Source organism: Salmo trutta, chromosome 30, assembly GCF_901001165.1.
Source record: "Salmo trutta chromosome 30, fSalTru1.1, whole genome shotgun sequence".
NCBI classification, from domain to species: Eukaryota; Metazoa; Chordata; class Actinopteri; order Salmoniformes; family Salmonidae; genus Salmo; species Salmo trutta.
The window spans coordinates 30,975,044-30,991,266 of record NC_042986.1 but is presented as its reverse complement, the minus strand read 5'-3'; the positions used below and the strand labels follow the sequence as shown (position 1 = coordinate 30,991,266).

General features: G+C 47.5%; 1 protein-coding gene across 5 annotated transcripts in view; it reads left to right on the top strand.

Annotated features, from left to right (window-relative positions):
* The first annotated feature begins 4,062 nt into the window (after positions 1–4,062).
* LOC115168502 (sodium/potassium-transporting ATPase subunit beta-1-interacting protein 4-like) overlaps positions 4,063–16,223 on the top strand; it is a 127,438-nt gene continuing 115,277 nt past the window's right edge. For all 5 annotated transcript variants that reach the window (XM_029723850.1, XM_029723851.1, XM_029723853.1 and 2 more), the window contains exon 1: positions 4,063–4,381. In XM_029723850.1, coding sequence (XP_029579710.1) covers positions 4,328–4,381 — 54 coding nt within the window. In that variant the 5' untranslated portion in view covers positions 4,063–4,327. The remainder of the gene's footprint in view (positions 4,382–16,223) is intronic.

The following is a 16,223-nucleotide window of genomic DNA, read 5'->3' as shown; positions in this document are numbered from 1 at the left end:
CCCTCATAACTTCGCCGTTGGTCCTTTTTTCCTGCTGCCTCCGCTCTTCTGATTGCCTCCACCTGTTCCCATGGGAGGCGATCCCTAACAAATAACCCCTTTTACTGGTCAGGACGTGACATCAGCAGGGTCTTTTAAATACAGAATAGGACAAATAAGACAAGACACAAAAGGCTTGTAAAAAAGGCCATCCTGTTCTTCTCCTCTCTATCTAACTTCCTCTTCAGTTTCCCTTAAGTCCCATTAGTTTGGCTGCTCAGCCTACCTAAGTTATCCCTCAACCATCATAGCCCTGCCATTCCCAACCAATCAGAGTGCTTGGAAATGTGCATCTGGACACTGCACCCGCCCACTCAGGTCAGAGTGTTATCGTTATCCGAAGGGAAAAGACGCAAGTTTCTGAGGACTTGCTAATATCAACAGTAAGACGAATGTCTGAATGTTGTGCGTGCATCGAAATGTAAGTGTGTGCTGTGTAATAATAGGTAATTACCACTAATTACCTACTGTTACTTTGATAAGTTTCAGCCATAAGTTCTACTGTATGGCTGTTACTATTCTTTAATGTTAGACCATTCCAATGCTGCTTTGAGTATTGTTTATCATTTGCATTGTTATTCCATGCTGCCATAAGTGTTATTACTGCATTAGTTTCACAAGTACTTCTGCAGAAGTGGAGTCCCATAGGGTGGTGCACAATTGGCCCAGCGTTGTCCGGGTTAGAGGAGGGTTTGGCCGGGGGGGTAGGCCATCATTGTAAATAAGAATTTGTTCTTAACCTACTTGCCTAGTTAAATAAAGGTTAAATAAAAATGGTTGTATTGATAAACATAGTAATTTGCATGCACACGCTACCACAGCGTTTTCCATAGTGGCCTTTAATAAGGCGTTTTATTGTGCTGCCATGGGCGAGCTTCTAGATCTAGTCATCCCAGACAGCTCTGCTCATGCGCAGAGTAAATTATGACCCTGTGGACCCGTGCAGATCTAATAAGGTCTCAGCCTGGCAGATTCTCACACAGGGTCATAAACTACTTTTTTTTTTACTCATACTTGAGTAAAAAACACTCAGACATCATTTAAAAACAAATCTTTTGTGTTTAGTGAGTCAGATCAGAAGCAGTAGGGATGACCAGGGATGTTTTCTTTTGGGTGTCAGGGAAAATGTACCAAGTAAAAGGTACATCATTTTCTTTAGGAATGTAGTGAAGTAAAAGTAAAAGTTTTCAAAAATATAAATAATAAAGTAAAGTACAGATACCCTAAAAAACGACTTAACCCTTGTGTAGTCTTAACATTCTGTATATGTCACGCTCTGACCTAGGAGAGCTGTGTTGTCTCTGTTTAGTTAGGTCAGGGTGTGATAGGTGGGTGGGCATTCTATGTTCGGTTTTTCTATGTTTTAGCCGGGTATGGTTTCCAATCAGAGGCAGCTGTCTATCATTGTCTCTGATTGGAAGCCATACTTAGGCAGCCTGTTTTTCCCTTTGTTTTCGTGGGTAGTTGTTTTCTGTTTCGTTGTATTTACCTGACAGAACTGTTGGCTGTCATTTTGTCTAGTGTTCGTTTTCATTAAAATATAACGATGAGCACTCAACACGCTGCGCCTTGGTCTCCTCTATACGACGCCCGTTACAGTATACTCCCCTTGCCTTAAGGGTAAAAAATGACCCACCTTCACAATATAGCAGCTTAATTTAATTTTAAACCCAAAATCTATTTTGCATGAAGAAACAACCTGTCGTACATCACAAACTTTGTGAATATCAGGGGTTTCCCTCTTCACAATGCAGAAAGACTGCATTTAATCTGTGACACCACTGGTTTTTATTACAACACACCTGTCATGATTGTTTTCTTTACTAAAGTAGAGGTTTATTATTATTATTGCTAAAGGTACTGCATAGGTGTAAACATGACTTTTTTTGCAAGAGATAGTACTTGTATAGCCTAAGAAAGTAGCAGAAATGAGTTTTGAATGCATTTTATTGAAGGGAAAAAATTATAGTCTTGAACTTTTTTGGCAACATAGTGATATGTTCTTATATACTGTACAATGAGGAATTCAACTACAAAATACTAGTCTTCTCCCGTTTTTTAACCATTGCTCCCACCCACAAGGTGTATAAACAACAACAATAAATAAGAATAAAATAAGATAATAGATACAAAACAAAAATGTGAAGAACATAAATCAATCAACTCTAATTAGCACATGTAGGACAGTATGCAAGTGTGTGTGCATGGACTTTGCAGATGTATTTCTCACATGTGCAGCACATAGTATTTGTTTTACAGTCCTTCTTTGGGGGGCAGAATTGGCATCTCCTCCTCTTGCCTGCCCCAGCTGCAGCCTCAGGTGGATCAGGACAAGATTCAGCCCCCTGAACAGCTTTCACAAGCACTGCAGAGGCTGCTGTGCAGGGGAGGTGCTCCCTTCTTTGAATGTGTAGGGTTACAAGTGCCTTTCCCAGCTGCTCCAGGAACACCCTCCTCTTGTTCCGCTTATCAGGCATCCAGGTAGGATTGATCTTATTCCATATCACAAAGGCATTGTCTGAGGACACATCAATGATGTTATGGAAGATGACCAGGGGCCAGTGGGCAGTCATCCTCCTGCAGCTGTAAGTTACAATCACCTTGTCCAGGTTGTCCACGCACCCTTTGTTCTGGTTGTAGTCCAGGATGATGGCTGGCTTCCTGTCCTCACGATCACTGATATCAGCCGTTTTGTGCAGTGTGCTCAGGAGGACCACATTCTTGTTCCTCTATGGGAGGTAAGAAACTAGAGTGGTGGTGAGCGTGAAGGCAAACTTTGATGAGAAGGTCTCTCTCCCCCTTGTTGTGAGAAGTGCAGAGCTCAGGCTTGTTCTTTCTAACTGCCAACCATGGTGATCTTCCTCTTCAGGAGCTGCTGGCTGAGTGCAAACAGTAGCACACATAATCTCAATGTCTCATTGTGTGTGTGTGTGTGTGTGTGTGTGTGTGTGTGTGTGTGTGTGTGTGTGTGTGTGTGTGTGTGTGTGTGTGTGTGTGTGTGTGTGTGTGTGTGTGTGTGTCTTTCTGGTTTTTGTGGTGCGTAAATGATTTTACAACTGCCAGGTCAAAAATGACCCTAAGACAATCTTCGTACCCTGGTGGTGTACAGCTTTCATGGAAATATGAACAAAGGCGATATTTCACTTTTTCTAATGTTGGGGTCACTAGGAAAAGTCCTCAAATTTCAAGTTGAAAAAATATCATTTAAGGGGTTTTCTCTGCTGTTAAACATAGTGGCGGATCATTTTTTACCCTTAAGACAACACAAGGGTTAAGTAGTACTTTAAAGTATTTTTACTTAAGTACTTTACACCACTGGTGGTGACTATCAAGAGTACAGTGATGGGCCTCAACATCAGGTTCCAACACTGGACAGCACTGTAGAGGGCAGACCCAAACCAATCAGTCATAAGTATAGGGTGACGGCATGCACAGTGATCAACAGTTTTTTACATGGTCCGCCATTTCTACGGATTTAGTGACCAGTCGTTTTTACAAGGCTAATATTTTATATGAGTTCACCTTAAGCAATACGGCCATGAAAAGGATGGAAGGCGTTCTCGGCTGTTTGTGGTGATGTAATAGCGTCAAATGAACAGCGGGTGGCGCCTAAATTACGTCATGATTTAGGACTCATCGCTCCTCAGTGGCTCTAATGAGAAATATGCCATTCAGTAGCTGACACTGCGCTAGTACTTTTAGGTTTCACCTTTATCAACATTTATTATGAATTTTGTAAACAAATTGTGAAAATATTGAAGCAAAAATATCTCCGCACCTAAAATGCTGAGTAACAGGATATTTAAAACAATATCCAACCACTTTTACACAATTGTGTAGCCTACTCAATATAACATGTTATGAAAAGAGTTCGTATGAAAATTGTGTTTAAACTCTTGGGGGAAAAACATTACAGGGACCAGGTGAGAACACCAGACAAGTGTCACAGGGCACTGTTAAATCCAAAGATCCGTTTTTGACGCCCTCTAGCCTATCCCCTCCACCTCCCCCTTCTTGCCCCGCTACACACACACATACACACACACATACACTCGAGTGCTAGCGGTAGTAGGCTATCAACTCAAGTCACCCCTCTCACACACAAAGCGATCATTTTGGGGAAAGAAAATGCATGGGACGCCAGTGCCTGGAGCTTACAGACACAGTTTTCACCGTTGACGGAGCTTGAAGCCATTCGTTGCACTGAAAGGTCCTCGCCATAGTGAACCAGTCTAGACCGTTGTGTGTGTTTTCATCGTTTCTCGAGTGCTGTTTGGGTTTTGACACAATGGGGTGCTGCAGCGGCCGATGCACGCTCATCTTTCTTTGCACGATCCAGCTGGTGAGTGGCCCGTTATTTCTATAGCCTAATGCAAAAAGTGTAATTTGCTCAGTTTCTTGTTTTTGTTTAGAAAATTGAATTTTGTTTTGGGTGAAACACATTTTTTAAATATTTGTTTTATCATGCCACGTTATTGTGAATTTACTGTGAACACTGGCTAGTTTTGCTACCTGTGCTTTCGTGTTGAATTAGTGATAGCTGATGAAGGCAGATTGATGGCCATACAGTAGGCCTATGATGTGGCCAAACATCCACGTGCAGCACACTGTCTGTTTCTTTTCCTTCACCTCGTCCGTTCCACGAGGATAGGCTACTTCGCGAGTCGTGAGGGAACATATGGCAAGATTTAAGAGTGGTGTGTGTGCACTCCCTTATCCACAAGCCATAGTTATGTGCAGTTATTGGGCCAGATCAAGTCACCACAAATGCAAAATAGCCCCTATGACACATGTGCATGTCCATTGTACTGTAGCCTATACGTTTATCCATGTACTGCTATCCAATGTGTACTGTGATTTGTGCGTGACCATTGCCACAGTAGCCTATTGTGTTGGTGTTTTGTGCATCACAGCACCATTGTTTCTTCTCAGTTAAAGTTCCTGTGAGCGGCACGTCAGAGTAGGCACCGCTACATCAGTCACACCAAGGAGCTTTACAAAGACTGTTCAACCACTTGTCACCGGTTGAGTCTCTGTGTCCGTTTGTAATCCTACCTCAGTGAAAACAAATACACGTGTGTGCTGGCTTTCATTGATTTCACAAATGGCCTGCTTTCAAACAGTTGATCCCTTTTTGACTGTGATGTACGATCCTATTAGTTTAGTTTGGATAGATCGTTTTGTAGGAGAGCTTCCCCCCGACCCATAATCACCACGGGAGTCTATGATCCACACAGTGAGGCTTCAGCTAGTTACAACCTGCTGGAGAGAGATTGTTCCCCGGTTGTGATCAGTGGAGTGCGAGACGTGACATTTTACACATAATGGCTGTGAACTTGCCGTAAGTGCCCCCTCCCCATTCTAACTAAACACTGAATGTTTAAATCTTGCTCAGCCCCCCCCCCCCCCCCCTGCAGGGAGAGGAAAGTGGAGGTGACAGGGTGTGAGAATGTTATTTATGATGACATTAAAAGAGCTCTCTCACACAGTGAGGTTGGGTAAGCCCCTAGTATACAACCATGTCAACAGCTAAAATACCAGTAACCCCATCTCTACTCAACCATTTATTTGTTTAAAAAACCCTAGCTCTGGTAATTCTTTCTATGCACCGGGGATTAGGTTTAAGGACATAGTGAAGGGAGTAGGAAGAGAGAACACGGTAATGGAATGTTTTCCTGTTTGGGGTGTGGGGTGTGGGACGGGTACTACATTCCTAGAAAGAGGTTCCGAAAGGGTTATTTGGCTGTCCCAATAGGATAACCCTTTTTGGTTCCAGGTAGAACCCTCTGTGGATAGGGTTCTATCTGGAACCAAAAATAGTTCTTCAAAGGGTTTTCCTATGGGGACAGCATGTTCTAGATAGCACTTTTTTTTGTTAAGAGTGCATTTGTCCTCGACTAACCTCTACCCCTGCACGTTGACTCGTTACCAGTACCCCCGGTATATAGCCTCCTTAATGGGATTTTATTGTCACTTTTTTTTACTTTGGTAAATATTTTCTTAACTCTTATTTTTCTTAAAACGGCATTGTTGGTTAAGGGCTTGTTAGTTAGCGTTTCACAGTAAGGTCAACACCTGTTGTATTCGACGCATGTGACAATTATATTTTGATTTGATTTGCTCCTTCATGTCCCTGTTGAAACCATCATTGAAAAGGTTATGCCATACTGGAGAGGAGAAGAGGGTATTTTCTCAGTCAAGAAGACACTTCTTGCCATTCACAGCTAGCAAAAGTAAAATGTGTGTGTGCAGTGGTCAGAGTTCATGAAGGGGCCATGGTGATGTCATTCAGGTCCTGTCAGGTCATAGTAACCCCCGCTAGAGATGGATTGGTTCTCCTATAAGCGACAGAGCAGCATGGCATGTAACCATTAGAGGTCGACCGATTAATTGGAATGGCCGATTAATTAGGGCCGATTTCAAGTTTTCGTAACAATCGGTAATCGGGATTTTTGGCCACCAATTTGCCGTTTAAAATTAACAACAAAAAAAAAAAAAAATATATATATATATATATATATATTTTTTTTTAATAAATATTTTTTAACTAGGAAAGTCAGTTAAGAACACATTCTTATTTGCAATGACGGCCTAGGAACGGTGGGTTAACTGCCTTGTTCAGGGGCAGAACGACAGATTTTTACCTTGTCAGCTTGGGGATTCAATCTTGCAACCTTACGGTTAACTAGTCCAACGCTCTAACCACCTGCTTTACATTGCACTCCATGAGGAGCCTGCCTGTTACGCGAATGCAGTAAGAAGCCAAGGTAAGTTGCTAGCTAGCATTAAACTTATCTTATAAAAAACAATCAATCAATCATAATCACTAGTTAACTACACATGGTTGATGATATTACTAGTTTATCTAGCCTGTCCTGTGTTGCATATAATCGATGCGGTGCGCATTCGCGAAAAAGGTTGCTCCAACTTGTACCTACCCATAAACATCAATGTCTTTCTTAAAATCATTACACAAGTATATCTTTTTAAACCTGCATATTTAGTTAATATTGCCTGCTAACATGAATTTCTTTTAACTTGGGAAAATGTGTCACCTCTGCAACAGAGTCAGGGTATATGCAGCAGTTTGGGCCGCCTGGCTTGTTGCGAACTGTGAAGACTATTTCTTCCTAACAAAGACAGCCGACTTCGCCAAACGGGGGATGATTTAACAAAAGCGCATTTGCGAAAAAAGCACAATCGTGGCATGACTGTACCTAACCATAAACATCAATGCCTTTCTTAAAATCAATACACAGAAGTATATATTTTTAAACCTGCATATTTAGCTAAAAGAAATCCAGGTTAGCAGGCAATATTAACCAGGTGAAATTGTGTCACTTCTCTTCCGTTCATTGCACGCAGAGTCAGGGTATATGCAACAGTTTGGGCCGCCTGGCTCGTTGCGAACTAATTTGCCAGAATTTTACGTAATTATGACATAACATTGAAGGTTATGCAATGTAACAGGAATATTTAGGCTTATGGATGCCACCCGTTAGATAAAATACGGGACGGTTCCGTATGTCACTGAAAGAATAAACGTGATAGTTTCCGGATTCGACCATATTAATGACCTAAGGCTCCTGTTTCTGTGTGTTATTATGTTATAATTAAGTCTATGATTTGATAGAGGCCTCCCTGTGGCTCAGTTGGTAGAGCATGGTGTTTGCAATGCCAGGGTTGTGGGTTTGATTCCCATGGGGGGCCAGTATGGAAATTTAAAAAAAATATATATATATGAAATGTATGCATTCACTACTGTAAGTCGCTCTGGATAAGAGCGTCTGCTAAATGACTAAAATGTAGATGTAATAGAGCAGTCTGACTGAGCGATGGTAGGCAGCAGCAGGCTCTTAAGCATTCATTCAAAACAGCACTTTACTGTGTTTTGCCAGCAGCTCTTCGCAATGCATTGCGCTGTTTATGACTTCAAGCCTGTCAACTCCCAAGATTAGGCTGGTGTAACCGATGTGAAATGGCTAGCTAGTTAGCGGGTGCGCGCTAATAGCGTTTCAAACGTCACTCGCTCTGAGACTTGGAGTAGTTGTTTCCCTTCCTCTACATGGGTATCGCTGCTTCGAGGGTGGCTGTTGTCGATGTGTTCCTGGTTCGAGCCCAGGTAGGAGCGAGGAGAGGGACGGAAGCTATACTGTTACACTGGCAATACTAAAGTGCCCATAAGAACATCCAATAGTCAAAGGTATATGAAATACAAAATCATATAGAGAGAAATAGTCCTATAATTCCTATAATAACTCCAACCTAAAACTTCTTACCTGGGAATATTGAAGACTCATGTTAAAAGTAACCACCAGCTTTCATATGTTCTCATGTTCTGAGCAAGGACCTTAAACGTTAGCTTTCTTACATGGCACATAATGCACTTTTACTGTCTTCTCCAACACTTTGTTTTTGCATTATTTAAACCAAATTGAACATGTTTCATTATTTATTTGAGGCTAAATTGATTTTCTTGATGTATTATATTAAGTTAAAATAAGTGTTCATTCAGTACTGTTGTAATTGTCATTATTACCCCCCCCCAAAAAACGGCAGATTAATCGGCACTGGCTTTTTTCCGGGCCTCCAATAATCGGTATCGGTATTGGCGTTGAAAAATCATAATCGGTCGACCTCTAGTAACCATGCGTGGGCTGAGCTCTATTCCCATTAAGTGGTAGGTAGCTCAATTGCTGCATCCATTCCAAGCGCATGTCAAATTGACACACGGTTTTGTAGCAACTATTTCTACTTGATTTGAGTGGCTAGCATTTATGACAGTTGTGGAGAATGTAGATGACAAAGGGTTCAATCAAAGTGATGTAAAGCCTTCAATTCACAACCTCAATCCATGTACTGTACTGTACCTGTTGCAGTACAGTGGGTTACAATGTAACTCATACTCATGTCCTTGTTTATAACAATATTCTGCTCCATTTGCTCTCTCATATAGTGCCTACTATCTAGAATGGTGAGTGCAGCAGTGTTCCAGAGAGCTCCATTACTGTATGAAAAATAGTGTGAATGATGGTGGTGGAAATGTAATAGTATTTCTATCAACACTGCCATCATCTCCCATTCAGCAGCACTCTCTGCACTCTACCAGGGTGCTTCCCTCCTCTCCCTGCCTCAGGGGTAGCTGCCTGGCTGGCTGTGAGATTCCTGGAGATCAATCTCCTCCCTGAATGCTCTTTGCTTCCAACGTAATGGGGGGGGGGGGGGTCCAGGGCTGTTGACGACTGTCACCCCAGGGCAGGAATGTGACACACCTTCAGTGCATTTGGAAAGTATTCACTTTTTCCACATTTTGTTACGTTACAGCCTTATTCTACAGTTGATGAAATAGTTTTTATCCCACATCAATCTACACACACTACCCCATAATGCCAAAGCAAAACCAGGTTTTGCAGAAATTTGTTGGTACCCTTCCCTAGATCTGTGTTTCACCACAATCCTGTCTCGGAGCTCTACGGACAATTCCTTCGACCTCATGGCTTGGTTTTTGCTCTGGTATGCACTGTCAACTGTGGGACCTTATATAGACAGGTGTGTGCCTTTCCAAATCATGTCCAATCAACTGAATTTACCACAGGTAGAATCCAATCAGGTTGTACAAACATCAAGGATGATGAATGGAAACAGGATTCACCTGAGCTCAGTTTCGAGTCTCATAGTAAAGGGTCTGAATACTAATGTATTATTATTTTAGATTTATTGAACCGTTATTTAACTAGGCAAGTCAGTTAAGAACACATTCTTATTGATAATGACGGCCTACCCCGGCCAAACCCGGACAACGCTGGGCCAATTGTGCGCCGCCCTATGGGACTCCCAATCACGGCCGGTTGTGATTCAGCCTGGAATCAAACCAGGGTCTGTAGTGACGCCTCTAGCACTGAGCTGCAGTGCCTTAGACCGTAATTAAGGTATTTCAGTTGTTATTGATAATACATTTGCAAAAATCTCTAAAAACCTGTTTTCGCTTCATCATTATGGGATATTGTGTATACATTGATGAGGAAAAATATTTAATCAATTTTAGAATAAGGCTGTAACGTAGCAAAATGTGGAAAAAGTCAAGGGGTCTGAATACTTTCTGAATGCACTGTGGATGTGCACACACAAACACATGCACATACACACGCAGACACGCAGGCAGGCAGACAGACGGGCAGACAGACAGATGGGCAGGCAGACGGGCAGACAGGAGGGCAGACAGACAGATGGGCAGGCAGGCAGGTGGGCAGGCAGGCAGGTGGTCAAACAGGATGTTGTCCTTTTTTTAGAGCCCTTTTCACCAAACAGCTGCTCCCTGTTTTAGTTTACTTCGTAAATGACGCACTAGTGTCTACATGTCGCAGATACATTATTCATATGAGCTCGGCTGGTTTGTGTGTGTGTTTGTGTACGATATTGAAGACCTCTGAGGCTTATCCTTTCCCTAGTGTTTGTTGCTCCTCCTTGACCCCGTTGAAACCATTGTTAGAAAGCTAACACTTCACTGGAGACACCTTTGGCCATTCACAGCTAGATACCTCTCCTGTTCTCTTTACCTCCTCCTTGACCTTCCTACTTCCCCTCCCCCTCCTTCCTTCTCTTCTGGAGGCCTGGGAGCACTGTCGTGTTGATAACACCTACAATTTGATATAAAAATACTGAGAGAGGGCTGGGGAGATGGGGGGGGAGAGAGAGAGGGCTGGGGAGATGGGGGGGAGAGAGAGAGAGAGAGAGGGCTGGGGAGATGGGGGGGAGAGAGAGAGAGAGAGGGCTGAGGAGATGGGGGGAGAGAGAGAGAGAGGGCTGGGGAGATGGGGAGAGAGAGAGAGAGAGAGAGAGGGATGGGGAGGAGAGAGAGAGAGAGAGAGGGGGGAGAGGGGGAGAAGATGGGGCGAGAGAGAGGAGAGAGGGGATGGGGGGATGGGGGAGGGGGCGAGAGAGAGAGCGAGAGGGCTGGGGGAGGGAGAGAGAGAGAGAGAGGGATGGGGAGATGGGGGGAGAGAGAGAGAGAGGGCTGGGGAGATGGGGGGGAGAGAGAGAGAGAGGGCTGGGGGGATAGGGGGGGGGGAGCGAGAGAGAGAGGGCTGGGGGGATGGGGGGGAGAGAGAGAGAGGGCTGGGGAGATGGGGGGAGAGAGAGAGAGAGGGCTGGGGGGATGGGGGGGGGAGAGAGAGAGGGCTGGGGAGATGGGGGAGAGAGAGAGAGGGTTGGGGAGATGGGGGGGAGAGAGAGAGGGCTGGGGAGATGGGGGGGGAGAGAGACAGAGGGCTGGGGAGATGGGGGGGAGAGAGAGAGAGGGCTGGGAGATGGGGGGGAGAGAGAGAGAGAGGGCTGGGGAGATGGGGGGGAGAAAGAGAGAGAGAGAGGCCTGGGGGGATGGGGGGGGGAGAGAGAGAGAGGGCTGGGGGGACGGGGGGGAGAGAGAGAGGGCTGGGGAGATGGGGGGGAGAGAGAGAGAGAGGGCTGGGGGGATGGGGGGGAGAGAGAGAGAGAGGGCTGGGGAGATGGGGAGAGAGAGAGAGAGAGAGAGAGAGAGGAGAGAGAGAGGGCTGGGGAGATGGGGGGGAGAAAGAGAGAGAGAGAGGCCTGGGGGGATGGGGGAGAGAGAGAGAGAGGGCCGGGGGGGATGGGGGAGAGAGAGAGAGAGGGCTGGGGAGATGGGGGGGAGAGAGAGAGAGAGAGGGCTGGGGGGATGGGGGGAGAGAGAGAGAGAGGGCTGGGGGAGAGAGAGAGGGCTGGAGAGATGGGGGAGAGAGAGAGAGAGAGAGGGCTGGGGGGATGGGGGGAGAGAGAGAGAGAGGGCTGGGGGGATGGGGGGGAGAGAGAGAGAGAGAGGGCTGGGGAGATGGGGGGGGAGAGAGAGAGAGAGAGGATGGGGGGAGAGAGAGAGAGAGAGAGAGAGGGCTGGGGGGATGGGGGGGAGAGAGAGAGAGAGGGCTGGGGGGAGATGGGGGGAGAAAGAGAGAGGGCTGGGGGGGATGGGGGGAGAGAGAGAGAGAGAGAGGGCTGGGGAGATGGGGGGGAGAGAGAGAGAGAGGGCTGGGGGGAGGAGAGAGAGAGAGGGCTGGAGAGATGGGGGGGAGAGAGAGAGAGAGGGCTGGGGGGATGGGGGGAGAGAGAGAGAGGGCTGGGGGGATGGGGGAGAGAGAGGGCTGGGGAGATGGGGGGGAGAGAGAGAGAGGGCTGGGGAGATGGGGGAGAGAGAGAGAGAGAGAGGGCTGGGGGGATGGGGGAGAGAGAGAGAGGGCTGGGGGGATGGCAAGAGAGAGAGGGCTGGGGGGATGGAGAGAGAGAGGGCTGGGGAGATGGGGGAGAGAGAGAGAGAGAGAGGGCTGGGGGGATGGGGGAGAAAGAGAGAGGGCTGGGGAGATGGCAAGAGAGAGAGGGCTGGGGGGATGGAGAGAGAGAGGGCTGGGGGGATGGCAAGAGAGAGGGGGTTGGGGGGGATGGAGAGAGAGGGGGTTGGGGGGGATGGAGAGAGAGAGAGCTGGGGGGATGGAGAGAGAGAGGGCTGATTCCATTTGGCATACAGGACTGTTCTACAAAGTTATTGAAAGTGGTGTAGGGGGTAAAACATATGACATAATTAAATGAATGTATACTGGCAATACGTGCAGCATTAAAATTGGTAAGAAAAGATCAGAATATTTTAACCGGGGCGGGGCCAGAGTTGCAATCTGAGCCCTGCACTCTTCAATATTTACATTAACGAATTGGCCACTATTCTAGAAAAATCCTCAGCCCCTGGTGTTAGTCTCCACAATTCAGAAGTTAAATGCCTACTCTTCGCAGATGACCTATGCCTGCTGTCACCCACAGCACATGGCCTACAGCAGAGCCTGGACCTGTTAGAGCCGTACTGCCAGACCTGGGCCCTGGCAGTAAACACCAAAAAGACTCAAATAATGATTTTCCAGAAAAGATCCAGATCTCAGGGAATTAGACCAAAGTTCTCAATTGGTACAAAATATATAGAGTACTGCACACACTACAATTACTTAGGTTTAAAAATAACCTCAACTGGACACCTTAATGAGACAGTGAATGAACTGAGAGAGAAAGCACACAGGGGATTCTACACCATTAAAAAGCAAATTCAAATTGAAATACCTATTAAAATTTGGCTAAAACTAATTGAATATGTCATTGAACCAATTGCACTTTATGGCAGCGAGGTGTGGGGTCCACTTGCAAAACAAGATTTCATCAAATGGGACAAACACCCCATTGAAACCCTGCATGCAGAGTTCTCCTACAGATTCTCCTACATGTCCAGAGAAAAACTACAAACAATGCATGCAGGGCAGAATTAGGCCAATATTCACAAATAATACAAACTAAAAAAAGAGCAATTAAGTTTTGGAAACATCTAAAATACAGTGACCCCCTCTCATATCATTACCAAGCTCTGCAATGCCAAGAGCTGAGCAAAGAGAAGAGTCCCCTCATCCAGCTGGTCCTGGGGCTGAGTTCACAAACCTGTTCTACTAACACACTGAAGCCTCAGGACCAGAACATCCAATCAATCAGAATAAATTAAATTACAACACAGTCAAAACAAAACTACATTGCTTATTGGGAAACACAAGCACAAACACAAAGCAAAATGCAGTGCTATCTGGCCCTAAATCGACAGTTACACCGTGGCTAAATATTTGACCATGGTTACTGATCAAAACCTTAGAAAAACCTTGACAAAGTAAAGGCTCAGTGAGCACAGCCTTGCCATTGAGAAGGGTAGACACAGGAAAACCTGGCTCCCTGTAGAGGAAAGGCTGTGCAACCACTGCACAACAGCAGGACCTGAGACAGAGCTGCATTTCCTGACAAAATGTCCAAAATATAAAACAATTAGAGAGTGTCATTTTCCCAAATTTGAAACCCTTATTCAAGGTTTCAAAGACCTCTCTGATGAGAGTAGGCTACCTGTCCTGTTGGGGGAGGACACAGAGAGCTGTGGGTTGGCAGCACACTACATTGCCGCCTGCCATCAGTTGAGGGACAGTGTCTGACAGACCAATCAACCTGCACATGTCCTCTACTGTATGCTTATTGTTATTGTTCAATGTATGGTTATTTTGACCCTTGGTTATTGTTGTTACTGTTGTCCCTTTGACAATGTTGATTCTCATTTTTATTTTTATATTGTAAATATCCAAAATAAGCTTAAGAGAGAGAGAGAGGGAGAGGGCTGGGGAGATGGAGAGAGAGAGAGGGCTGGGGAGATGGAGAGAGAGAGAGGGCTGGGGGGATGGAGAGAGAGAGAGGGCTGGGGAGATGGCGAGAGAGAGAGGGCTGGGGGGATGGAGAGAGAGAGAGGGCTGGGGAGATGGAGAGAGAGGGCTGGGGGGATGGAGAGAGAGAGGGGGCTGGGGGGATGGAGAGAGAGAGAGGGCTGGGGAGATGGCGAGAGAGAGAGGGCTGGGGAGATGGGGAGAGAGGGGGAGCTGGGGAGATGGCGAGAGAGGGGGCTGGGGAGATGGGGAGAGAGAGAGGGCTGGGGAGATGGAGAGAGAGGGCTGGGGGGATGGAGAGAGAGAGGGGGCTGGGGGGATGGAGAGAGAGAGAGGGCTGGGGAGATGGCGAGAGAGAGAGGGCTGGGGAGATGGGGAGAGAGAGGGAGCTGGGGAGATGGCGAGAGAGGGGGCTGGGGAGATGGGGAGAGAGAGAGGGCTGGGGAGATGGAGAGAGAGGGGGCTGGGGAGATGGAAAGAGAGAGAGAGAGGGCTGGGGAGATGGCGAGAGAGAGGGGGCTGGGGAGATGGGGAGAGAGAGAGGGCTGGGGAGATGGAGAGAGAGAGAGGGCTGGGGAGATGGAAAGAGAGAGAGAGAGTGCTGGGGAGATGGACAGAGAGAGAGGGAGGGCTGTGGGAGAGGGAGAGAGAGAGAGGGAGAGCTGGGGGAGATGGAGAGAGAGAGAGAGAGGGCTGGGGGAGATGGAGAGAGAGAGGGCTGGGGGAGATGGAGAGGGAGGGCTGGGGGAGATGGGGGGAGGAATGGCTGGGGGAGTTGGAGAGAGAGAGAGGGAGGAAAGGCTTATGGAGAGAGGAAGGGCTGGGAGAAAGAGGAGGAGAGAGGGCTGGTGGAGATGGATAGAGAGAGAGGGAGGGCTGTGGGAGTGGGAGAGAGAGGGAGGAAGGAAAGGCTTATGGAGAGAGGAAGGGCTGGGAGAAAGAGGATGGGAGAGAGGGCTGGTGGAGATGGATAGAGAGAGAGGGAGGGCTGGGGGAGAGGGAGAGAGAGAGAGAGGGCTGGGGGAGATGGGGGGAGGAATGGCTGGGGGAGGTGGAGAGAGAGAGGGCTGGGGGAGATGGAGAGAGAGAGAGGGAGGGAGGAAAGGCTTAAGGAGAGAGGAAGGGCTGGGAGAAAGAGGAGGAGAGAGGGCTGGTGGAGATGGATAGAGAGAGAGGGAGGGCTGTGGGAGAGGGAGAGAGGGAGGGCTGGGGGAGATGGAGAGAGAGAGGGCTGGGGGAGATGGGGAGAGAGAGAGAGGGGGCTGGGGGAGAGAGAGAGAGGGGGCTGGGGGAGAGAGAGAGGGCTGGGCGGGAGAGAGAGAGGGTTGGAAGAGAGAGAGAGAGAGAGAGAGAGAGAGAGAGGGTTGCAAGAGAGAGAGAGGGCTGGGGTGAGAGAGAGGGTTGGAGGAGAGAGAGAGAGGACTGGGGGAGAGAGAGAGGGAGCGTTGGAGGAGAGGGAGAGAGAGGGCTGGGGGAGAGAGAGAGAGTTTTGGAGGAGAGAGAGAGAGAGATTGCTGGCGGGGAGAGAGAGGGAGGGTTGGAGGAGAGGGAGAGAGTGAGGGGGAGAGAGAGAGAGGGCTGGGGGGAGAGAGAGGGTTGGAGGAGAGAGAGAGAGAGGGTTGGTGGAGAGAGAGAGTTAGGGCTGGGGGGAGAGAGAGGGCTGGGGGGAGAGAGAGAGGGAGGGTTGGAGGAGAGAGAGAGGGTTGGGGGAGAGAGAGAGGGAGGGTTGGAGGAGAGAGAGAGTTAGGGCTGGGGGGAGAGACAGGGCTGGGGGGAGAGAGAGAGTGAGGGTTGGGGGGGAGAGAGAGAGGGAGGGTTGGAGGAGAGAGAGAGAGAGAGGGTTGGTGGAGAGAGAGAGTTAGGGCTGGGGGGAGAGAGAGGGCTGGGGGGAGAGAGAGAGGGAGGGTTGGAGGAGAGAGAGAGGGTTGGGGGGAGAGAGAGAGGGAGGGT